The 25,150-nt window shown below is 37.1% G+C and overlaps 2 protein-coding genes across 8 annotated transcripts; one reads left to right on the top strand and one right to left on the bottom strand.

The window, feature by feature from the left end:
- The first annotated feature begins 1,786 nt into the window (after positions 1 to 1,786).
- On the top strand, positions 1,787 to 17,178 carry LOC143340675 (uncharacterized). Of its 6 annotated transcripts, none has more exons than XM_076762903.1 (17): positions 1,787 to 2,738; positions 3,732 to 3,916; positions 4,030 to 4,226; positions 4,319 to 11,247; positions 11,333 to 11,550; positions 11,620 to 11,923; positions 12,003 to 12,181; positions 12,257 to 12,456; positions 12,543 to 12,777; positions 12,859 to 13,261; positions 13,345 to 13,453; positions 13,518 to 13,857; positions 13,924 to 13,968; positions 14,035 to 14,151; positions 14,224 to 14,326; positions 14,931 to 15,034; positions 15,234 to 15,371. In XM_076762903.1, the coding sequence occupies exons 1-17, from the start codon at positions 2,594 to 2,596 to the stop codon at positions 15,240 to 15,242; spliced, it is 9,822 nt and encodes a 3,273-aa protein (XP_076619018.1). In that variant the 5' UTR covers positions 1,787 to 2,593; the 3' UTR covers positions 15,243 to 15,371. The 6 variants fall into 6 exon arrangements, with proteins under 6 accessions (XP_076619018.1, XP_076619019.1, XP_076619015.1 ...); XM_076762902.1 differs by adding an exon at positions 15,981 to 17,178 and having other exon boundaries at positions 1,790 to 2,738; positions 14,931 to 15,836; XM_076762904.1 differs by lacking the exons at positions 14,931 to 15,034; positions 15,234 to 15,371 and adding an exon at positions 14,792 to 14,929.
- A 3,057-nt stretch (positions 17,179 to 20,235) lies between these two features.
- On the bottom strand, positions 20,236 to 22,445 carry LOC143340677 (SAP domain-containing ribonucleoprotein). 2 transcript variants are annotated; one of them, XM_076762905.1, is made up of 7 exons: positions 21,883 to 22,445; positions 21,615 to 21,711; positions 21,469 to 21,530; positions 21,154 to 21,387; positions 20,943 to 21,071; positions 20,792 to 20,863; positions 20,236 to 20,618 (listed from the first exon to the last, which is right to left on the bottom strand). In XM_076762905.1, the coding sequence occupies exons 1-7, from the start codon at positions 21,931 to 21,933 to the stop codon at positions 20,517 to 20,519; spliced, it is 747 nt and encodes a 248-aa protein (XP_076619020.1). In that variant the 5' UTR covers positions 21,934 to 22,445; the 3' UTR covers positions 20,236 to 20,516. The 2 variants fall into 2 exon arrangements, with proteins under 2 accessions (XP_076619020.1, XP_076619022.1); XM_076762907.1 differs by having other exon boundaries at positions 21,618 to 21,711.
- Positions 22,446 to 25,150: the final 2,705 nt, after the last annotated feature.

The following is a 25,150-nucleotide window of genomic DNA, read 5'->3' as shown; positions in this document are numbered from 1 at the left end:
AGAAAGGTCAACGATTAGAGTTCTTTTCAGTAATTTCAGAAAGCATAAATGAAATCGATAACTTTACGGAAATGTCTCCCGCGCTATCGAATCGAAAGATACTCGTGGCAGCACCGTCTATACGAAAAGTTTCATATTTTAAAAACTTTGCTTATCGATCTGTTGGATGGATTTCCGTTTCGCTTTCCGTTGAAAGGGAGAAAGATATTGCGTGGAACGTTCCCTGATCGTAAGAACAAGAAACGATACATGAGTAATCGTTGCGACTAAAGATTCTATCGTTTACTTCCAACGTAATGGTGTCGACAAAGAGTCTCGTCTCTACGCTGACTATAGATATACATGTACATTCGTTCGTGTTTCTGGCTGTTGCGATCGATCGCAGCAGTAGCACAATCTCAGCCGCTGTGAAATGTCGGCGTGTTTACTGTGTTTGATGTATAGCGCCGTTGAGTAGAAGGCCATGTAAAGGCTGTCGTAAACAGTGTGAAAATCGAAACGCAGCATAATACATGCTCGTATGTGGTTGCTACTTTGCGCTTGTTTGGTAATTCATAACGATCGCGAGTGTCCGCAGGGTCGGTAAGGATAACAAACAAAATGTTCGTTTCTATACTGGGTCCTGATCGATCGAATCGTTACCATTGCTATTCAAAGTTGCACAGAACTACGCAGAACTACGTCATTGAACAAGAGCGTCGTTCGGGGGAGCCTTGAAACGTGCGCTTGACGTTCTATCGTAAACTTTTCGCGCTCTTTCGATGTTATCGACATTCAAAGGTATACATTTTACCTATACGCTGATACGTAGATCGCTGATTGGTACTAATGAAACGGTACTTTGGCGGGATTTTTGTGAAAGAGAAAAAAGTTGTAGTCGGAACATTCAAAGATGGATAAAATTTGGAATAGAAACATTTAGAATATCAAAGTATTAAATTAACAAAGTAGACGTCATTATGAATGCAAATTAAATGATATTTAAAATGTAACGTGAAAACAGGAAATAAAATAGCTTTTTGTATGTATACATATACTTGTTTCGTATTCTAAAATTTTTTCAGACAAAAATATATTAATTCTTAAAAATGTACGTCTTTGTTGTGTCGTACACTCTTCAAGCCCACCATCTCGAAGTAGATTTTTCGAGTTTTTAAATGACAATTCAAATATTTGTATTTCAAATAGTATGCAGTTTTTTTTTATAAGAATTTTTATACCTTTACGATTGATCCGGTAAATGAATTATTTTAATTTGAAGAATATGAAAATTTACGAAGGTCAGAAGCTCTTTTGTCTCATTGTATACTACCTCGTGTAATTTTCACGTACCTTTAGCCCTGTATTTTGAACACCTACGGATTAGGTGTTCAAAATACTCTTTACGGATATTAAATTAATTTTTTTTTGCAGCATCACTGCCGAATTTCGTTTCATTAAGAAGCGATACGAACATTCCTGTTTTCAAAGAAATGTTGAATATCGAGCTGATGCCACTTAACCGATGTAAGGTGTGTTAAACGCACAGCGTTGGACGAAACACCTTCCCCTTTAATAGAACGACCAACAATCAAATATCGTTCGTTATCGCATTGCAAATGTATATTTTAAAAATATGACGTTTCGTGAACGTTGACTTATAATTTGAAAGCCCAATATTATCCAGCAAGCGGATTCAGAGTGAAAAAATTTGGCGAAAGAATAGTTTCCAGAAACGCGGCTTAAAGGCTTGCAGGTAATCGGGTATCGTGTCGTGACAGGTTGAGAACCCCCCAAATGTTTCGTAGCCCGGACTCGGAAGGCGATGTCCAGTGCGCCGAGCTGCAAGGAAGGGGACCGTTTTCATTGTGTGGTCGTTATAGTGGTTATTATTTCTCTACTGTTAATATATCCTGCGATTCGGTAGTAACGTTGCTTTTTACCGATAGAACGGCAAGGTACGAATAACGTATCCGGGGAATGCGATACCCCACGATTACGTGCATCGTTATTATTGCGCCCAAAGGTGCGCGCGCGCGCGTCGCGCGTGCACACACTACATTGTGTATATTATACTCGAGAGGCGCAACGATCTCTATGCCTGTGCATCTGTGTGTTTGTAGTTGAGCACCGTGATATGTGGAAAAGTGCGAAGTGAGAACTAAGGGGAGAAGAGGCGCGCGCGAGAAAGTATTCGTTTTCTTGAATCGTTTAAACGATACTAAAACAAAGTGGAAGTTTAAGGAGGCAACGTAACGTCGCGCATGTACAATTTCCTCGGTTCTACGTTTCTCTGTCCGCCGCTGTCTTTCCGATCTGGTTTCTTTCACGCGTGTGTTCGTTCGTGTCCGTTTGTGGTTTTGTTGCGAGTGTGAGTGGCAGGTAGTACATCAAGGTATATAGCGAAAAACAACGAAGCGGGAAGCGGCGTCGGAACCTTCGAAAAAGACCGGCATTCTATCGTTTCCTGACTGCATTAACGTTTTCACGTACGAGTTTGTAGCTCGACTACGACGACTGGAAGCAGTTTCACGAAAATGCGATACGAGTTGTTAGGCCGCCTAGCGTAGTATATCGCCTAGCGGCGACGGGCTCAGAGGGAAGCGGCGGAAAAATGGCGTCCGATAACGAAGCCTCTTGCGCGAGTGACCCAAATTTCGCTGTGATCTGTTCGTTTCTCGAGTGCTTTGGCAAGTCCTGCGGCATCGTTTATCCTGATATCTCGCGCCTTCAAGAGATGCTTGAAAACACGCAGGATGGTGAGTAAACTCGAGCATGCATACGTGTATGTGTAGGAAAGAGCGAGAGAGAGAGAGAGAGAGACAGAGAAAGAGAGAAAGAGAGAAAGAGTGAGAGAATGATTGACCCGCCCCCGCGAGGCCAAAAGTCTTGCGTGCGATATTAGTTTTTTCTTTCTACGTTCCAACGTATTTTTCCTACCATTTTTCGCATCATTCGATACTTTCCTTTGCTTCTCAGTTATTTTCGGATCGATCGTTTCGCCTGAGTAAACACGACACTCATGACTCTGTTTTCATCCTTTTTTTCTTTTTTTGCCCCACTACAATTCGAGACCATTTCCCACAGATCTCTTGTCTTTTCTTTCTTTTTTTTTTTTCTTTTTTTTTTCTAGCTTTGTCGAGTCGTAACTAGGCAAGTGTAGTGAATTAATGATGTGCAATAATCGCTTGTATTTACGATTCATTGATACGCTCGAATAATAATATTATTGACATTCAAGTTTGATTTGCTCTGGCTCTGTTGTTATTTTCTCCCGTGCTGCCACCTCCCTTGTTGTCAATGTCGGTTACACGTGATTACGAGTTATGAATCGCGCGTCGAATTCTCAATACGTATTGTATTTGAATCTTCGTTGTATTTAAAAACTTTAATATTTTGAGATTTAAGGCTTTCGCGGCCTGAGTTTATACTCGAGTTCGGATGGATACCCCTGAAACTTGAACTTTCATATTTTATGCGAAACATTTAACTCGTTATTTAACGAAGAAAAATATGTACCATTAATCGATATTTATATTTTTAGTCGTATGTAAATCGAAATGTTACATCAATACATGAAAATTTCTAATTTTGTACATCTCATTTTTTTTTGTTACATTTCGTTTTCGCACAGTGCAAATTAATGCAAATCGTATCTTTATTTTAGATTTGACTTCATTATAGATGAACATTCGATACCTTTTACGCATATGTTCATTTATCTATATTTACAAATAATTTTTTTATTGTAGTACCACAACAATTGATAGATCTGCACATAAAATTATTGCGTAAAACACGTAAAACGGTATCGCCAGAAAAGTGGGAACGAGCATTGGTTAAGTTTTGCCATACGTACTCTAATCAAGATGGATGGGAACTCGAACGTTTTGGTTACAAGAAAGCCCGTATTGCTGTCAAGCTACGTTTACTTAAAGTATATACATTATTACTCTAATGTATTAATTAATTCGGAAAAATAAATATTAAGTAAAGCTTAAGTTATAATTGTAAAATTGAAATTATTTTGTAAAATTTTTATTATTGCAGGTTCTTTTGGAAACACAATTTGACTTGAATCAAAAATTTAAAAACGAAGTAAATAAAGTGGCGGCTAATGAGTTACGTGTGGAACCACTGGGAAGAGATAAATCTGGTTTAGCTTATTGGTGTCAACTTGACGAAGAGTGCAATATAAGGGTTTATAAGGAAGATATAGATGAAGAAAATTGGGAACTTGTAGCTAAGTAAGTCTTTAATTTACATAGATTCTGCACGTTTCAATTACTTTTAAATATATTTCAATATAGATGCTTAGTTAACATTTTGTTAATACTAGGGATCGAGAAGGTGTTGTTACTCTTATAAATACCTTATCCAATGGAGAAGTTGGGCCAATTCCAATCAATGAAGATAGCAATAGTTTCGAAATTTCCGAAAAACCTATTATCGATACAGGGCAGATTACGTCGCCAAGTCTGGAAGAAGAGACTGTGCAAGAAAATGGTATTCAAATTAAAGTTTCAGATATTAAAAAAATAGAGAAGATGGAAGGAGATAGTGGAGAGTTTGAGGATGAACATGAGCAAGACAGTAACGAAACAGATAATGTTGAGGAAGAAATGGAGGCTCAGGATGTAATAAACGATGAAAGTTTTAAACAAAATACCGAAGAGGACGATTTCCAGGAAGCTATGAAAGTAGAAACGGTAAAATCAAATTATGTTGAGATGCCCCTCTTAGTATCGGTATCATCTCTGAAACTTGTAAATGGCAAAGTTGATGTATCGTCGGAGAAGAAATCAATTCCATCCCAAGAAAAGGAAGCAAAGACATCTCAAGAAACAACAGTTACTTCTGTTGCATCCGATACCAAACCTATATTTAAATCTGAAGAACATGCGACAGCGAATGCTTCGAAAGTTGACGCAGAAGAGGCGATACCTCTTAAATCAATTGAAACACCTGTTATTACGTCTCCTCTTAAGTTGGTAAATACCTCTGAAATAAAACAAGCGCAGGAAGAGAAGGAATCGGTTGGTATAATATCCGTCGGTACTGCATTGAATATAACAAAAAAACATGAAGATTTAATGGAAAAAGTTACAAAACCGTTCGAAAAGTTACCCAACAAAAGTAATCATTCTTTTCCATCTACAGACATGCCACCAATAACTCATTGTAAATTATCTGTCAAACCAATAGATCAATTGGCTGCAAATCTTGTAAGGATACAATCTGAGAAACATGACAAGCCAAACACAATGAAATCGTTGGAAAAAATTGCTGAAAATCTAGCGAAATCGGGAAGTATTGTGGGAAACGTGGTAAATGGAGACGACGATAGATTACCACAAGATTTGTATGCAAGAAGTCAAATGGAAAAAGCCAGTGCGCTTAGAGGACATAGAGGTATGGATTTGTCTACATCGCCCAGAGGCTGGGAAGGCACTAACGAACAAAATAAGCCAATGGATTTCTCTGGAATCGATTTATCTAGTCGAAAATTTAATAAAAGTATAGACATACCCTCTTCTGGTTACAGAACGCAAGATTTTCAGCATAGAGAAATGGATCTTAGCACGAAAAAGTTAAATAAACCAGAGATTACGAACCTACCGTACGATGCACGGGCTGTGATGATGCGTAATCATGCAATGGTGGCAGATTTAAGTAAAAGACAAATGTCATTTCCTACTTATGACATGTCGTCTGCTCCATATCATAACACTACGAGAATACCTAGCAAAGAAGATCACAGATTACCAAGTTATGCAATACTTCCAGATCCTAGTAAAATAACAGCTTTAAGGATGAACACGACACCGGTGAAGCGTTCATTAGAGGGAGACGATATGCAACAAGATATGTTAAAAAGAATAAGAGCAGATGTAATACCAATCAGAGGAACTATGGACAAAAGATCAATAATTGCTACTAACTGGAGAGATGAAGTTGGCGAAGCTATCGAGGAACCGATGATGATGGTTCAAGGTGAAGGATCCGGGAGTGACTGCGATTCGGTAAATCCTGGTCTTGGCGAAGCGATAGAAGAACCCATCATTTTTTTTTATGGGGAGGGATCTGGCGAAGAATGTGAAACAGGTAACCCTGGCGATGATACAACACCGGCTGACAATAAGGGAAGCAACGAATCAAAAAACGAAGCTGACTCTGCCACTTCATCTTTATCACTGAATAAAAACGTAACTAAAGATAGTCTTATGAATGAAGTGTCCACGGGATCGTTAGTAGCGAATAAAACTAACATAAAATTAAACAGAAATTTCCCCCAATCTAGCGATAATGTAAAGAATAATTGTCAAATTGTAGGCTCCACGCAAGAAAAGCCCAAGTTCAAACCAACGTTGGGTATTCAAATCATACCTAAAAATTCTAGTAGTTCCGTGAAAAGGTTATCAAGATGGGATGTCGGGAAACCAGGAGAAAAGACAGAATGCGACAGTAGTATCATATCAAACGAAAGAGACATATCACCGAAGAGAAATGAAACTGAATGCAAAAATTCCACTAGAGGAGGCCACCAGGATGTTAAGGTTGTCCGAAATTCTGTAAATACCGAAGATACAACCTTTCAAGAGAGGAATATGGAATTGGAAAATCCACAGGAGAAAGGCGCAGAAGAGAATTCCACCGAACAGAAAAAGGTGTCCTCCATGCAATGCGATTCGTCCATGTCTTTATGTCAAGCAGATACATCGGAAGCCTTTAACTCTTGTACAGAAGTAACACCCACAACATGTTCAATGAATGAAAAGGACACTGTGGAAAATATTTGTGACTCGGACAGTATTGTTTTGCGTGCCATGGACACTTTAGAGAAAGTAGACAATGAATGTAACTTGGCAGCTTCGTCTCCGCCAAGATTTTTTTTTGGGCCTAATTGTATTTCATATACCTCAAAGTCAGAATTATCTGACTCACAATCCGATCATACAGTTTCGACAACTATACAATCTAAATCAGACACGTTGCAATACGAATGCGTTTCTTCTTCGAAACCTGTCGAAGATATAATAATTACTTCCTATAAATCGGACGATTTTGACGTAACACAAACAAATAATAATTCATTGAAAATCAAATCGTATACAACCAACTCGAACAGTTCACTCTGCGAAAATGATAATAAGGATAAAACGGAGAATGTTGAAGGACCAACTACAAACGCATGGGAACAAACAGTTTCTTCGAAATATTCTGTAGAACAATATTGTGCATCGGCAGAAACAATTTTGTCTAATTCGGAATCAAAACTAAACATTGAAGAAAATTCAAAATCCTGCAGTACCGTTATCACACAAGATCCTACTTCTAGTAGTGAAAATACAAGAAATGAATTTTCCAAGCCGAAAGAGAGAGAAATGTCGGACACGATATCACAACTTCATAGTACGAATAATTCAAGTAAAGATGATTTAGATATGAAAGTAGACGGTATACTTGTAATACCGTCTGTAACGCAATGTAACTTGTCTATTGAATCAACGCAACGCAAGGCATTGGAACAAGAGTGCAATACGTTTGAAGAACAACTACAAAATGAAAAATCGTATCTGGAAAATAATGCTATCAAAGCTGTAGAAATTTCAATTTCCTGTTCCGAAGACAAAACCGATTATAAATCATCCGATCCATCGGTACTTGAAAAGGTTGAATTAAATACGAATTCGGTATCTGTTAATAATTCGTGTTCATCGTCTTTTATCCAAAGTTCACAGTTGGAAACAGAATATGAGAATAATTTTTCCGTATTAAATCATACAAGCGAAAGAGAACGTTCCACGTATCAAGAAGTGAATAGTTCGGCAGAGAAAGAGATAGAACATGTTTCTGAAAAGGAATTCGGTTCGCCTGCTGAAACTTGTAGCAAGCACAGCGAGAAAAACGATAATTTTTCAGAATTCGATAGCCAAGAGGAACGATCGATAGACACTGACAATGAAAATATGAAAAACCAAGTTGGTTCCGATGCAGATTCAATGTGCGTGAATTATGATAAAAATAGCGAAAGAATCGACGCGTTAACGGATGTCGGAACGCAAGACGAAGTTTCAGGTGATTCTGAAGAAATGAAAGAAAATACACTAGTAGTTGATTCCGTTATCAAAAACTCGGTGCCTGACATTAATACTGAATTAGATTTCGCGGACAATTCTACCGTTACTAGTTCCGAATCAATCGAACAGTATAACAAAGATGCATTAGTTCCTACGATAAGTAGCTCAGGCGATGTCTGCATTCAAGATACTTCATTTCACGAAGGTGTTAAAATGCAATTACATTCTGAGAAATCGTCTTTCAAAGATGAATGTCCTATGTACAATGTATTACCAGAGATAGTACCTGACACAAATAATTTTAAACCATCGAAATCTGATGTTGTTGAGACTACAAAAGGAATAAATTTATCTAACTTAGTTCAAGCTGCAAATGAATTTGCGGATGTTATACCGGAGAACCGAAGTTCCTGTGTCGATCAAGAATCGAACAAAGATACGATCGTTAACAATATTTCATTGGAACCTGCTGTTAAATTGCACGAAGAAAAGATACGTTCCCCTGAATCTTTGTCGCCGGATAAGAAGAAGAATGCTCATGATACTTTGTCAGAATTACGTTCATTCTCTGGCGAGGAAAATGAAACCAATGAAACCGATGCGTTTGATATTCCTGAAACAACGGAGAAACCGGAGAAGATCGCAGATATCGAGGAAAGATCTTTTAATACCGCGTCAGAGTCGTCTACAATTACGGAAAATGATAATAGAAATCGGTGCAAAAATGTTAAAAATTATATTCAAGAAAATCAAAAGCAAGATTTAACAAATAATCCTAAAGAAGAAAATTATATTATTGACGAATCAAATGTTGAAGAGTCGAAATTGGATCGGTTGAATGTTGCAAGTCCTGAAAATTCTCAAGAGTCTATTAGCGAAATTAAGCAATCGTCGTTAGTACCCAATTACGACAGCAGTGATTCCAACGATGGAAGCGACGATGTTTTCGAGCCCGTTGAAACAGTATCAACCAAAACCAAAACTAATTTAGAAGAAACTGTGGATACGGAGAAGCCGACCGAAATAGAAATTGATCTTGAGGAACCAACTACAAAGAAAGAAGAAACATTGCCCGATAATGTACAAAATCCGATCTTTGATTATCAACAATCGGATTCATTGATAGAAAAGAATATTAGAAAAGTGGCGAATGAAGAAGCTGAACGTAAACAAAATCAATTTAGTAAGAAGGAAACGGCTGGCGAAGAACATAATTGTACTATTGTTCAACACAATTTAAACGATAAATGCATCATATCAGTAAACGAAAACAAAATTATTAATAATTCAGAGGATAATAATGTCACGGAATTGACAGTTCCTTCTGAAACTGATCCTGAAAATCTATTATATAATCCATTAAACAAAGAATGTATGAACTCTGCATTAAGCAAAACAAACAATTTAATAGACGCCATGAAAATTGAAGAGGGAAACAAATGGTCAGTTTCGATTACAGAGAAAGTGGAAAATTTGGTTTCTGAACAAAGAGGTGATTCTAAATCGTTGCATAAAATTGGAATCCTTCTACAAGCTAAAGATGGCATTGAACCCAATGATGTTAGCAATCAGATAACTAATGCAAATTTCAAAGAACAACGTTCAAAGCTTGTAGAAGAAAAATTTCTGGCAACTTTGGATAATGATGTTAAATTTATTAAACCCGAAGGAATAAAACATGTCACGGAGGGGGGGCATTCGAACGTGGAATCGTATAAAAAATTAAAAGAACTTTCCGAATTCAGTGATAAACAAACTAAATTCGACATGAATTTGCACGAAGAAACTCATAAAAATAAAGAATTAACAGAATGCGTCGTCGACGCGTCCGTTCGCTCGATAACTATGTTACCGCTGAAATTTGACAATATATCCTCAGGTATAAATAAATCAGAAATATATAAGAATAATATTTCAACTATGTCGGAAGATTTCAAGCCTATGGATAATTTACAATTTGTAAATTTTATGTCCGAAAAATCAGAAAATCATGAGAGGCATAACGAATCGCGTCATATATTAAGTAAAACCGTAGAACCTCTCCCTGAAAATGTTATTCCGAGTGTGGTGAATGACAGTAAAGTAACAGTTGGCGTGCAAGAGGTAGCATCGGGATTAGCTGTTGCGAGAAACGATTCTAAAAAAGAAGCTAGTAAAAGATTAAGCCAAGTCGTCCCCTCTGATATTCAAGATGTTCCTCCATTAAAATCCAGGCCTCCATGTGTAGAGTCTAATGATCAATTATTAGAAAATTTTACAAGTTCCAAAGTGCAGTTGGATAAAAATTTGGATAGTTTTAAAGAAGCGGAAGCACCGGTAAGTGAAGCTGAAGTAAGCGGAGACGCGTTGTCCGATACAGATGACAAGTCGAATACATTTGCCAAAGTGGCAGACAACGTATCGAGCAAAGTTCAAGAAAAAAATAATGTTGAAAATTTATCGAAGGAAGAAGAAAACTCGGAAATTCAAAGTATCGAGATCAAAGAAATTTCTTTATCGTCGGACGACTCTATGGGAGTGGATAACGAAACTCTGTTCAATACTGCTTCCGAAGAAGTTGATCCTTTAGCATGTACCGATGAAGATACGTTAAAAAAGTTGGCCGATGCCGAGCAGAGTGACGTATCTGTACCTAAAATAGGCTTACGAGTTAAACCTGTATCCGAACTTATTTACGAAGGATGGAAATTGGATTCTACAGAGTCTTCAAAAGTATCGCGTAAACGGCGTAACAGTTCCCACGAGTCTAACTCGGAAGACGTCGGAATGAAACAGGAGGAGGCAGATATGATGGGAGGTAAACGAATAAAGTTACGCGGGAAACGTATCACCGATAAACAATTACGAAAGTCTGTCGAGGAAAGTCGTGTTGTGACGATAAGTTCGGAGGACGAGGCTGTGAAATGTAGTTCGGCGAAATTCCAAGGACAGGAACTTAAGGATGCTAGCGATGACCAAAGCACTGCTCATTCGATTGTATTTGAGAGGAAAACAAGGGGGCGTCCCAGAGGAAGACGAAGGCGTGGCTACAGAGGAAATGCACGTTCAACTCGAACGAAACATCTTCAATATCAGAGTAATCAAGTTCCTGACCAAGTATCGCCTGAGATTCATCTTGATAGAACACCACCTGATAACGATGTCAATTTGAATATGACACCGATTTCACAAAAAAAACGAAAGAAAAGTAAGTTAAATCTGTTTAGGTTTAAAGTAACAAGTTACGAGACGGTTTCGTTCTATTTAGCTTGTACAACGATTCCTTCTTCTAGGAAAAATGGTTTTGGGCCTCGAAGTAGGAAGAGATATTGCTGAAGTACATTCGGGAGCAGCACCAGACGAGACTCCTGTTAGACAGTCCAGAAGAATAGCGCAATTAAAGATTAAGGAAGAAGCTGATAAACGAAGAATCGAAGAAGAAACTTGTTTGAGCGAGCGGAAAGACAAGAAAGATTCCACGGACTTGAAAAAGAAACGCAAGAAACAAAAAGTACATTTTTCATTTTTTACCAATTTTTAAGTAGTATTAATATGTTACGTGACAATTGTAACTTTTCAGTTGGAAAGCGAAGAGGAAATCATAATAAAAGAAGTAGAAAAGGAGAAAAAGTCTAAAAGGAAACGTCGAAAGAGGAAAAAGAAGAAGATGTTGGCTAAATTTAACGAAGCACATCCGTGGCAGAGTTCCTCAGGCTCTAGTAGCGACGAAGATAATGAAAATGACGAAGAAGAAGACGAAGAAGAGGAAATGGAGAGCGAAGGATCTTTACTTTTTAAGAGCGATCACGAGTTCTCGCCAGAAAGTGATCTTGAAAAAGATCAGGAATCGGAACCACTAAGGAGAGCTAGAACTGCTCAGAAAGGTACTGAACGATCACCTGCAAGGTGAATGTACGCAACGTGTTTATTTTAACAAACCATCAAATTTTGCTTAATCCGTAGCTCAAAGTGATGTCGAAGAAGCAGACGATGAATATGCTTGTCAGAAATGTAGCAAAGCAGATCATCCAGAATGGATACTTTTATGTGATTCTTGCGATAAAGGCTGGCACTGCTCTTGCCTTAGACCTGCACTGATGCTCATACCAGAAGGTGATTGGTTTTGTCCTCCGTGTCAACATGTAAGTCTGTCGCCTTAATAGATCGTTCGAATAATTATTCTACTTTAAATTTACAATCTGTAATATTAATTGCAGAATTTACTTGTGACTAAATTACGAGAAAGTTTGAGAACGTACGATCAGTTAGCGAAAAGGCATGAAAATGAGGTTTTAAGGAAAAAAAGATTAGCGTTCGTCGGTATAAGTCTAGATAATGTTCTTCACAAAAACGAGTCACAACGTCAGAAAGGATCCAAGGCATCTAGTCAAGAATCTGATAATGGTGATTCTTATATCTTTCATAATACTTGATTAAATTATTTAATTTATTACTAATGTATTATAATTAATTTTTTTTTCTTTTTTTTTCTTTTTTTTATACAGAATCGTCGTCTGCGTCTTCTTCTTCGAGTTCAGAAACGTCCAGCAGCGATGAGAGTGAACCTGTGTACCAGTTACGTGAAAGGCGATCTGCTAATAGATACAAATTTAATGATTATGACGCGATGATTAATGCTGCTATTCAAGACGAAGTAGAAGCCGTTCAGGGAGCTGGGAATCAAGGAAGAGGAAAAGACATTGCAACTATAGTTAATGCGAAAAAAGAAGAAGCTGAGGTAACATTATTCATTACGTACTTTCTGGAGCGACCACGTTCGTTCGCATTTTAAATGGTTTTATCCAAAATTTGTGTCTAGCTTCATTTTAAAAACGAGATATTAAGCGCCGAAGAGATGATGCAAGAGAACAAAGATAATATCGAGAAGAAATCAGAAGGAGACAGTGACGAAGAATACAAAATTGAGGGAGAGGATGTTATCGACGCGGAGGAAGAAGATCATAAACGAGTAGTAAAAAAATTCTTGTCGCGTAAGAAACACCGTAAATTAAATAGTCTTGATATAAGCAGCGAGGATGATCCAGAAAGTGACGAAGACTTTAAAGGCACAAGTTCAGAAGAGGAGGAAGATTTTGACGATCATTTGACATCTTCTGATGAAAGCACTTTTGTTGATACAAAACGACGTGGTAAAAAAGGAGATTCGCGATCAGTACGAAGAAGTACCAGAGCTCGAACTATGCGTTACGAGGAAGACTTTAGTGAGTATAATAAAACAATTTAACATTGTACATTTATTTGTATATAATATAGAGACATGTTTAAATAACGAAATTTTTTACAGTCGATGATGATAGCGAAGAAAGTGATAGGCCAAAAAGGAAAAAATCTCGATCTACATGGGATTCGGATAACGAAGACAGTGATAATTCATGGCGGCAAAGAAAGAAAAAGTAAGATATTCCTCATTGTTACAGAAACAAATTAGATTATAGACATAACAAAATTTTATTTTAGAAGTAAAACTATACCGATGTCTAGGTATAAGACATTACCAAAAACTAAGAGCAGAAAGAAAAAAAAGAGAAAACGTATCATTGAATCAGATAATCAAAGCGAAAACGATGAATCAAATGACGGATCAAGAATCGAAGAACAATGTGGTGAAACGCAGTCGCAATTGGAGGACAAGGAACCCGTGATGGCTCAAGTATTGGATATCAAACTTGAGAATGCAAATGAAGATAATGAGAACATGACCATTAATGAGATGAAAGATTTAAAATTGGAGGAAATGAAAACGGAAATACCTAACATATCTGCCGCTGTAGAAGTAGGGCAGCAGAAAAAAAAGAAGGTAAGTTTAACACAATGTTTGCGTTTTATTTTTATGTTTTAAATTACTTCCCTCAATTCATTGTAGGAAAGTACAGTGAAACCAAAGAAGACCGCCACCATTCGAAGAAAAGTATGTAACTATTACTTGGTTGTTTCTTGACATAATCCGATGTTAAGAATTTAATTACGCTTTTAGATTATTTACGGTGGCCTTCCAGACGAAAACAAACCAGAAGAAGAGGAAATATTAAGTAGACGAACTCGCGGTAGAAAAATAAATTATCAAGAAGAAATCGCGACGGATAGCGAAGAGGTAATAAATTAAATAACGAATAATATAATACTACTATGTAAAGGCCCTTACATATTTCTATAACGCTCTTAGGAATTAAAAAAGGCATTGCGAAGAACCGGAGAAAGCGAGGATGAGTTTATTGTGAACGAAGGTGAAGATGTAAATGCGGATATTGACAAAGGTTCAGATTCAGGTAATTTCTTAAAACATATTAACCGTTTGAGTCTCAGGGATAATTTAAAAAACCGTGTCGAATAGTGTCACGCGACGCGATAATGCTTCTCTTGGTTGGAAAGTACCAAACCAATGTAATAATGCACGATTAACTTTCCGCAATTCATCCAGCCAATCATAACAATGTCAGCATTATATCGAGTTCGATATGGGAGACTACTAATAAGTGTAATATAATAACAATATGAAATTAATACCGGTATTTTTCATTTCGGTACAAGTTTCTGTTCAGTTGTAAAAAAAAAACCCAACGCTGTTGGGTCCCAAATAAATCTGGTAAAAGTTAACCGTGCACTGTTGCAGCACTAACCGCATTAAGAAATGAAACTTTAATATGTGGAAAATGTGATAAAGGTCTCTATACGTTATGCTTTGACGAGCATGAATTTAAATAATTACATAACGAAAACTTTGTTGCAAGTAGGATCCAAGCGCACCGTCGGTTGAACCTATCGGGGTCGGCACTTTTCGACATGGAATGGCATCGGCGCGATCGCGCTACTTGGGACTCAAACGGTTAATATTGAGTTCAAGTATACTAACATTGAACGTGTATCTTGCAGGTGACATTTACAATCCGAAAAAGGATGGTCACAAATTAAAAAATAAATCGCCAAAAAGTAGGAAATCGAGGAAAAGCAAAAGTCCTGGAGCTAAACGAAAAATGGTAAGCGATGGAACACCAAAACAGAGAAAAAAACCTGGTCCAAAACCCGGTAGTAAGAATAAAGCACGAAAGCAAAACTTTTTGGTTGGTTCTATAATTCATAAAAAAGATGACCAAGAAGGGGAAAAGGATATCATGGCTAACGTCATTGACAATCCTATAGGAGAGATGGATTCAAAAATTGATGACAATCTTTCAGAAAACGTAGGATTGACTGGTACGACCATGTCGGCAGCAGGTTCATTCACCGGAGATGTTCCAGATGGTTCCCTAACAGGACTCGGACCCGGTGAATTAGCCGACTTAGATGACGAACAGCTAGAACAGATGATGATGGAAGACGAAGAATATGGTAGACGACAATTAGAGCTCGCAGCTATTGAGATAGCGAAAAAGAAGAAGAAAGAAGAACGAGAAGCTAAAAAGTTGGAGAAGGCGCGATTAAAGGCGTTAGAAATATTGGCGGCTGAAAGGCAACGTGACCCTAATGCACCGGAAGGAATCGATGGAGAGGTACCAAAGAAAAAAAAAAGGGGTCGTCGGAGTAAAGCTGAAATTCTTGCAGAACAAATGCGCAGAGACGGGGCTCCAAGCCTGAACACCACTACTCTACCTGTCAATGTGCCGCAGAACGTACCGAGTAATATATCGCCCACTATTACTCCCAATATGTCTACCATCATGACGCCCGAGGCGGAAAGATCGAGCGAAGGACACATCCCCATGATGACAGGACCGGATGGACAACTTTTCAGTCCTGACTGTTCTTCGATGAAACCTAAACGAAGAGGACGCGGCAAAGGTAAAAAAACTCTTGCGCTGGAGGCAGCTAGAGCCGCGGAAGCGGCGGCGAAGTCAGTCGCCGATATTAGTTTAATCGGTATGGGCACCGACTCGAATCCGGAGATGAAACCTGGTGATATACCTAACGTACTTCCTACACCAGGTAGTAGTACCTCTGGATCGGCTCCGTCCACACCACCTGCCGGTATCGTTACGACGCAAGGACCACCCTCCTCGCAGACACCGAGTTCACAGGCCGTTTACCCAACGTTACCACCCAACAATCAACAACAGTCTTCCGTTATTACCAGAATGCTTCAATCTCAGCCCGTATCAAGTAGCCCGCAATCGTTCTCCGCTGCGGCCGCGGCGATGGGGCACAAGTACTTTGGAGGACCGAACACAACAGGTCCAATAATAGGTGGACCTAGAACGGGTTACGAAATGCAACCGCGCGGCAGGATTCCTTCGCCGTACAGACAAGCGGGTCAATCATCCATGCCGCCTCACTTTGCAGCTGTGAGATCAGGAACTCCGCCCATGCGAATGAGAGTGTCTGGTCCGCAAATGTATCATACGTCTCATCATCCGATGGATCCGTCACCGTCGGGCGGAGGACCGATATCGATTAATAATCGAGATCGTAGTTCTCCGCTCGGGCCCGGACCCGCAATGATTCCACCAGCTGCCGGAAGTCCTCTGGCCAAAGGTGGTCCTACACCTCCTCCGCCCCCTCCTTACGTTAGGGGGCCTCCTCCTTTGTCCAGGTTCACAGACAATCCAATGGGTCCCAGGCATCAAATGCCACCTTTCACAAATGCTTCTCCGGTTAACCATAGTATGCAACAACCCTCGCCACCTCCTAACCGACCACCTGGCAATTTCTCGCCGTATCATCCGCCTCCACCGCCAAACTACCACTACGGTGCCTATCCACCTCCTCCGCCGATGTCCACGGCAGACGATGCAGCCGCGTACCAAGGCTCTCCGTATCCCGCGGATCACTTTTCGTCTCCTGCGGACAATCAACCGCCCATTCAAGCGCCGCCACCTCCCCAGCCTCCGCCGCCTCAACAGCAAGCGCATCCAAACGATGCCGGCGCTGAAAGTAAACAATACGACGAGGAAGGTTCCGGAGAATTCGGCGGTTTGGTATCTTACTTTAGTAGCCAGAGAGAGGACGATCTTGATTCGTAGCATGAATGAGATCTTGGCCAACCCTGAATCGTTAGGTAGGATGTACTGAATTACGAAGGCGTATTTTAACGGTCCAGGTAAGATCGCAACTTTTGCTCGAGAGGAATGAGTACAAGAGAAACATAAAAGAAGTTTAGTTACGTGTAATGTAACCGTAAATTTAACAACAAAAAAAAGTAGGTATATATCGGGGCATTGGAATGTTTGAAATAGCGAAAGAAAGAGTATTTGCATAACATTAAAGATAACGATGTACGTTCTAGCATTATTTTATACTAATACGTACTGTAATGTTTTAAATCTTAAGAAATGCGTAGAATTAGAATCGTCTTCCTCTTTGACCTCTTAAGCAAACAGTTGTTTGAATTCTTTGCACTTTCAGACTAAAAAACGAAAAGAAAAGAAAAACTAGAATGAAAGAAAAGAAAGCCGCCGAAACCAAATCCAAGGTTGGCCAAGCGAGAAAAAAAAAGGGAAATATACTATATCGCTAACAATGGAGCCTATTTCTTAAGGGTTATAAGCTTTTTGTAATTAGTTCGAGTTTGATTAAATTTATATAAAGCAAACGACCACACGCTAGTAGCAACGCAAAATGAGAATGGAAGAACAAATTGCGTTACGCTAGAGGAAAGTTACATAAAGATCTGACCAGAATTTTAACTATTAATCTATTAGTATCCACAGATGAAATTCATACACAGTTACATCCGAATCCGTCGTAGGTGTGTAGATGTCCTTTCCCGAATAAACGTTTGCTGTTAATGAAGTCGATCTTAGTAATAATCGGAAAAAATTATTTACAAATTCGGACTATGCGCCGTTGTTACATGTATATATGTAAATATTATAAGTCCTTTAGATTATATTACATGTATTATATATATATATATATACACACACACACATTCACACAACAGGGAGGCAGAGGCAGAGGCAGGCACAGGCACACGCGTGCGCACCTACCCATACACACACACACCCACACCCACACACCCAGAAACACACACAAACACAGTCACGCAGAATACTATAAACTGAATTAGTGCAAAGGGCACAAATGTAATATTTAAATTAAAAAAAAAAAAAAACGAAAAGAAAACGGCATCCGATTATAATAAATTAACAAATGGTGTGAAGACTACTACTATAATTATTTATAAAGAAAAGATTAAGAAATTATGATAGGTAGTATAATATTGTATTTTACAAATTTTACTTGATAATTATATTAAAGAAAAAAAAAAAAACAAACATTGAATATATAGTTATATTAGAGAACAGGAGGCTGCAAGTCCAATTTTTTAAAAATGAGGGGACGAGAGGGGGGAATTTAACGAAAATTAACATGTCAAGCATGTAGATAATCGAAAACTAGTTTAAAAACGATAAAAGTTTTATTCTATTATAGCGTGCAATTACAAATACGTAAATATATCTACATGCGAATAATAATTTTTCTAGGCATGTGCAACCATATTGACAAAAAATACTAATTTCTTTTTATTTTTCATATACATTAAACATTTATTTTTTCATTTTTGTTTTGGAATGTCTTTTTAAAGATATTTTTAAGTTTTTAAGGAAAAGGTAAAAGCATATATATATTAATTAAGATATATTATACTAATATGTCGTATTATTGTACGTCATTATGGACTTGACGCAAGGTCAGAATTGCTCGTGCCTAAAAGCGCAGCTTGAAAAAATTTATTCGTTGAATCCTTTCCTTGAATATTAAACTTTCGAGGAAATTTTAATGATGCTTAAATATCGGAAAATGGGTTAAAACGAAATCAATTCGATCGAGTGATTCACTGAACAGATACAATTGTGTACATAATGAAATGATATATTTACAAATGGAAAAGAAAATAGAAATACTATTTTTGTTTATTTACTTTCGTTAATCATACAACAGCCTCCTGCTCTTTGATTTATCAGCAAAGCTGGTAGTGTCTTTGCGCCACAAAAATCGTGTATCTGTTTAGTTATCACGCATACGTGCATACCTAATATAAATAGAAGTTATATAAATAAAAAGAAGAAAATACATTATCGTAGGATTAGCTGCTTGGGATAGTTTCCTTTACTTCGTCGAACGTTTAGTAACCGAATTAAACGATTATACACCATTACACGTCGTATAATGTAATAGAGAGTTTACTACTGCTAATTTTATTATTTTTACACCTATACGATATATTTCGGTTGTATACTGTTTAATGTACAATCTCTATTGTCTTCTTTAATTGTAACGTGTGTCTTCGGACCATTCGTTCTTAGGGTGCGCTTCAAGGAAAATACGAATTCCCGTATGTCTTCGTTCGATCGAACGTTCGAATGACGATTAGAATCGAATAAGTTTCTATAAAGTATTCTTTCGTATGATTCGTGTTGTGTCACGTACCAATATTAAAATCTAATCTCTTTGATAGAAAAAAAAAAAAAATAAATAAAAGAACAAGAACCGTGAACACTTGTGTAAAGGAACTTAAAAATTGTTCGATATGTCCGAAGACTCGTTTTTTAACAGACTTTTAATCCCGCTAAATAAAAACTAAAAACAGAAAATAAAATATACGCGACTTGGATTTTTCCAGATGATGTATATGTACAATCGTATATATTTTTATTGCTTTTATGCACGGCACGTCCGCATTTAGTGGAATTTATATATTTCGTACGAAATATTTGTGATATAACACAGTGATTCGATCTCAAAACGATAAACGTTTCAAACGTGATCTATAATAACTCAAAAGAGATGCGTTAATTTTTGCACGTATAACAAACATTTTCGCATTTATGAGTGTTTCCTTGAAACGTAAACCGACGAAGTGTCTTGTCGAGACAACAGTAAATGTGGTGCAGTTTAGCTTTTCTTTTCATAAGGGTCTAGACCAAACGCAATTATTATATTACATGTTGTAGCCTAAATACAAACATTTTGTAATAAAATTCAATATATTGAAATAATATCATAGGATGCTTTCCTCTCTCTTCAAAGCATTCGATTTTGACGCGCGTCAATGTCGAAGCAATTTTTATTTATTTATGTTTTCAATTGTATTACCTTGTAGCAATATGAAACCATGATATTACAAGTATGCATTTTTTCCAGTCAATTATTTATTTTAAAATGAATGTCAGAAAATTTAAACTCGTCTTAAATACGTTAATTTTTCCCATTATAAATAGGAAAAATAATATCATAACACTGCATGTTATCTGTTCATTATTATATAATGTTTTAAGTAAACTTAAGTATAAGTATAAAAGTATTTTCACAATTTCTTTTAAAACGAATGGACGTGAAACATACTTCGAACAGACATTCAGCATAATGTTACACTGAAAAAAATTTTGGATCCATTGTGCAAAGTATTTTATAACAAATACGATGATCTTTTATTATGTATACAATGATTGTAATGAAAATAAGAAAACTTAGAATAAGTTTTGCAATCTAGGTTGCTGTTTTGGTATATAACACTGAATATCATTTAACAATTTTAACTTTATTGTGAAATACTTTCTCATTAGAAGGTTTCACTTCACCAAATCTGGCTTTCCTTTTTTCTATTCTGGCTTCCAATTCGGCCTGAAATGAAGTATGATTACAAAAGTTATACATACATACGTACGTACGTACATACATACATACATACATACATATATACATGCATCATACATACATACATACATACATACATATATATATATGTTTAAATATAATTTGACGTTATAACATTTTTATTTCATTAAATTTAATACCTTTTCCATTAAATTAGAAACAGATGTGCCGAATCTTTCTGCCCGTTTCTTTAAAACATCGTATGTCGTATGCTGCAAATGCATATAATAAATTATGGACATCTAAAGCATGTACACAATGTTTCAATTATAATAAAACAAAAATATATACCACAGGTGTTTTTACAGAAGCAGCCGACTTATTGTTTTGATTATTAATACTGAATCTTGCGGATCTAACTTCCTTTCTAGCAGCCTCCGATAGCGGTAATCCAAATTTCTTGGCCCTCATTTCTAATCTCTATTTAAATAACATAAATTTCATTAATGTATCGTCTTCCATTTTGAATCTGTATACCCTAAAATAAAATATTGATTATTACCTCTTTGATACCAAGCTCTGATAATTTAATAATTTTTCTTTCCGGTGGTGCTGTTTCAGTCGTTTTTGTATCAATTTCAATTTTTTCTATTAGGTCATTTTTAATTTCTTCGATCACTGGTTTACGATTTAGCACTATCTTTTTTGCACTCATATTACTCTCTGTAGATAACTTTCTTTTTTCATTTGCTTCTTGCGAATCTGGTTTACTGGATAGCTCTTCTATTTCTTCGTCCTACGTAAACAGAAATATTCTCTACAGTTACTATTTTCCTTTTTAGCAAAGTAAAATTAACAGTTTATCTTAAATACTTACGCCAAGAACAGCATCTTCGTCTAAAATCTCTTCTGCCGTTTCGTCCAAAGATAACGCAGAATCTGACAATGAAAATCACTGTTCTATAAATATTTACTTTTTACAGAGAAAAATATATACTTAAAAACTAATTGAAAAACATATACCACCATGTATTGCTAGCTGAAGCCTCTCCACCAACTCATTTTTGTTACCAGTTGTAGGAAGACCTCTTTGTTTTAATTCAATTTTCAAGTCTGCAACCTATTTAATAACACTCATGTTCAATAAATATAAAACATAAATTATTTACGAATATTTATATGTATAACATAAATGAAGTTATTTTATGCCGTAAATAGAAAAGCTTTCTCGCCGAATTTTAAGGTTAATTTTCCGGGTTTTTAATGTATCAACAAAATGTACATAGATTACCTTCATTTTTGAAAGTTCCGTGAGCCCTTTTTCGTAAGATGAATCAGCCATGATGCATTTGTATTATTTTATTTCAATAATTCGTTCCGGGTCTCGATTAACATGTCACAAATTTTCGCAGAGTAGTTGTTGCAAATCAGAGCGCAAATCAAACCCAACTGTACACACTACACAACGTAGAAAGTTCAATATCACTGCTTTCGCGACTATGACTGCTCTCTGGTCAACCAAGTTTCAATCGCGAATAAGTAGATAATAATTTAAAAGATGAATTATAAAATACGTAACCGAACGTAAACGGTCCGACACCACCTATTTAAAAAGTAAACGCAACTTTTACGCATCAACTATGTTCGGTTATTACTCAACTTTTAAAACGTCTCTGTACGTGAACTATTTCGATACGTCAATTATTCAAATTGGGTTCTATTAGTTTCTCTACTTGATCTAGCGAGACCAAAAACTCGAACAAATACAACCATGTGACTGAAACAGAATTTCATTGGGCTGCTGTGTTTTCGGTTAGTGTTTCCACTTGTCATTCCACTTTCGCACACTACGAGAAACATAGTTTTTATGTACATATCAACAAAATCTGAAAACCATACTACGCATGAACATAAAGAATATTTTACAGATAGTGTGCGAATGCGAAGTGAACTTTCCAGTAATTATGCCAGACGAAGCCATCGGTGCACACATCATTCCACTTTCGGAGAACCGAGAAAGACAAACCGATACTCTTTCTCAATCCATAACATGCAGTTGGAACCATCTCGTAGCAGTCGAGAGAGAAGGCAAATGCGAGGCTTTTCTTCTTGCACACGAACCTTTTACGGACCTAACTACACATCAGTCAATTGCAATAACTCATTTCCTGGGATTAAAATATCAACTTTTAGAATCAAAGTATCTAGTATAGACCCTTGGCAACATTCAACGATAGTTTTTAGAATCATGCCATGCCTCGTTAAATAGTTATTAACGAATATCGGAAGTCGGAACATTTACGGCTGTATCACCGCCTGCTTTAATCGATGGATTATCAACTTTTCAACGATAGCACACATATTTTGGCTATTAGAGAACCAAGTAGCTATCCCTGGCAACGTTCAAGGACCGATTTTTCAACGTTCCACGCTCTAATTAATTAATTATTACCGATAGATGCCTAAGGTGTCGCGCAAAAGAGTCTTCCGACTTCCGATATTCGTTAATAACTATTTAACGAGGCATTGCATGATTCCAAAAACTATCCTTGAATCTTGCCAAGGGTCTATAATAGATTCTTAAACTCTAAAAGGTCATATTTTATTAAGGAGCAGTAAATAATTGCAAGCAGAGAGACACATAGTACACAGAATAAAAAATCAAACCCATACTTACCATGCTTTTTATTTACATTCTCCTCCACCTTTCCCATTAATTCCTTAATTCTTATAAATTCGAAAGTTAAGTAATTAAAAAGTAAAAGTAATTAATAAGTGATAAGCTTATTTGAATATGGCGCTAAAAAGTGACAAGATATAGTATCGCCATCTAACATCAGGGATTCGTACTATTCGGAGTAGAAACCCCCTCTCGCCCCCCACGATTTCGTGCAATCGTATAGTATCGCCATCTAAGAACGGGTTTCGAACTAAAAATTTCGTGCCAGGATCACAGAATGTGTAAGGAGGTATGCGGAGTACAGCTACCCCCACTCCTCCTACTCCTCATGCACACTACCTTGATTATTCATTAATAACTCATTTCCTGGGGTTAAAACATGAACTGTTAGAATCGAAGAATGTAGTATAAACCCTTGGCAAGATTCAAGGATAGTTTTTAGAATCATGCCATGCCTCGTTAAATAGTTATTAACGAATATCGGAAGTCGGAACATTTACGGCTGTATCACCGCCTGCTTTAATCGATGAATTATCAACTTTTCAACAATAGCAGACATATTTTGGCTATTAAGGAAGCAAGTAGACATCCCTGGCAATATTTAAGGACCGATTTTTCAACGCTCCACGCTCTAATTAATTAGTTATTAGCGATAGATGCCTAAGGTGTCGCGCAAAAGAGTGTTCCGACTTCCGATATTCGTTAATAACTATTTAACGAGGCATGGCATGGTTCTAAAAACTATCCTTGAATGTTGCCAAGGGTTCGTACTATATTCTTAAACTCTAAAAGGTGATAATTTATTCCCAGGGAAGGCGTAATTAGTAAATTAAGGAGCAGTAGTTCGTTGAAAGTATTGATTTCTACTGTGGCGCCACCAGTGGCGAAAACGGTGTACTATGTGTCTCTCGGCTTGTAATTAATTACTGCTCCTTAATTTACTAATTACGCCTTCCCCGGGAATAAATTATGACCTTTTAGAGTTTAAGAATATAGTACGAACCCTTGGCAACATTCAAGGATAGTTTTTAGAACCATGCCATGCCTCGTTAAATAGTTATTAACGAATATCGGAAGTCGGAACACTCTTTTGCGCGACACCTTAGGCATCTATCGCTAATAACTAATTAATTAGAGCGTGGAGCGTTGAAAAATCGGTCCTTAAATATTGCCAGGGATGTCTACTTGTTTCCTTAATAGCCAAAATATGTCTGCTATTGTTGAAAAGTTGATAATTCATCGATTAAAGCAGGCGGTGATACAGCCGTAAATGTTCCGACTTCCGATATTCGTTAATAACTATTTAACGAGGCATGGCATGATTCTAAAAACTATCCTTGAATCTTGCCAAGGGTTTATACTACATTCTTCGATTCTAACAGTTCATGTTTTAACCCCAGGAAATGAGTTATTAATGAATAATCAAGGTAGTGTGCATGAGGAGTAGGAGGAGTGGGGGTAGCTGTACTCCGCATACCTCCTTACACATTCTGTGATCCTGGCACGAAATTTTTAGTTCGAAACCCGTTCTTAGATGGCGATACTATACGATTGCACGAAATCGTGGGGGGCGAGAGGGGGTTTCTACTCCGAATAGTACGAATCCCTGATGTTAGATGGCGATACTATATCTTGTCACTTTTTAGCGCCATATTCAAATAAGCTTATCACTTATTAATTACATTAAATAATGTATAGAGAAGTGATTGAACAACTTAAATAGATTCGAATAATATTTTTAACTTTCGAATTTATAAGAATTAAGGAATTAATGGGAAAGGTAGAGGAGAATATAAATAAAAAGCATGGTAAGTATGGGTTTGAGTTTTTATTCTGTGTACTATGTGTCTCTCGGCTTGTAATTAATTACTGCTCCTTA

This window comes from Colletes latitarsis, chromosome 3 (assembly GCF_051014445.1).
Source record: "Colletes latitarsis isolate SP2378_abdomen chromosome 3, iyColLati1, whole genome shotgun sequence".
NCBI classification, from domain to species: Eukaryota; Metazoa; Arthropoda; class Insecta; order Hymenoptera; family Colletidae; genus Colletes; species Colletes latitarsis.
The sequence above is the reverse complement of the archived record's forward strand: the minus strand, read 5'-3'. Positions and strand labels throughout refer to the sequence as shown.

What these genes read in the sequence shown, in the direction of transcription:
- LOC143340677 (XM_076762905.1), bottom strand. Translation starts at nt 21,933, where the DNA reads ATGGCTGATTCATCTTACGAAAAAGGGCTCACGGAACTTTCAAAAATG. An exon ending in ACGAAGATGCTGTTCTTGGC is followed by an intron (nt 21,388 to 21,468) that starts GTAAGTATTTAA and finishes CTGTTTACGTAG; the next exon opens with GACGAAGAAATAGAAGAGCT. An exon ending in CAGAGCTTGGTATCAAAGAG is followed by an intron (nt 21,072 to 21,153) that starts GTAATAATCAAT and finishes TTATTTAAATAG; the next exon opens with AGATTAGAAATGAGGGCCAA.
- LOC143340675 (XM_076762899.1), top strand. Translation starts at nt 2,594, where the DNA reads ATGGCGTCCGATAACGAAGCCTCTTGCGCGAGTGACCCAAATTTCGCT. An exon ending in TCAAGCTACGTTTACTTAAA is followed by an intron (nt 3,917 to 4,029) that starts GTATATACATTA and finishes TTATTATTGCAG; the next exon opens with GTTCTTTTGGAAACACAATT. An exon ending in GCGTTACGAGGAAGACTTTA is followed by an intron (nt 13,262 to 13,344) that starts GTGAGTATAATA and finishes AATTTTTTACAG; the next exon opens with TCGATGATGATAGCGAAGAA.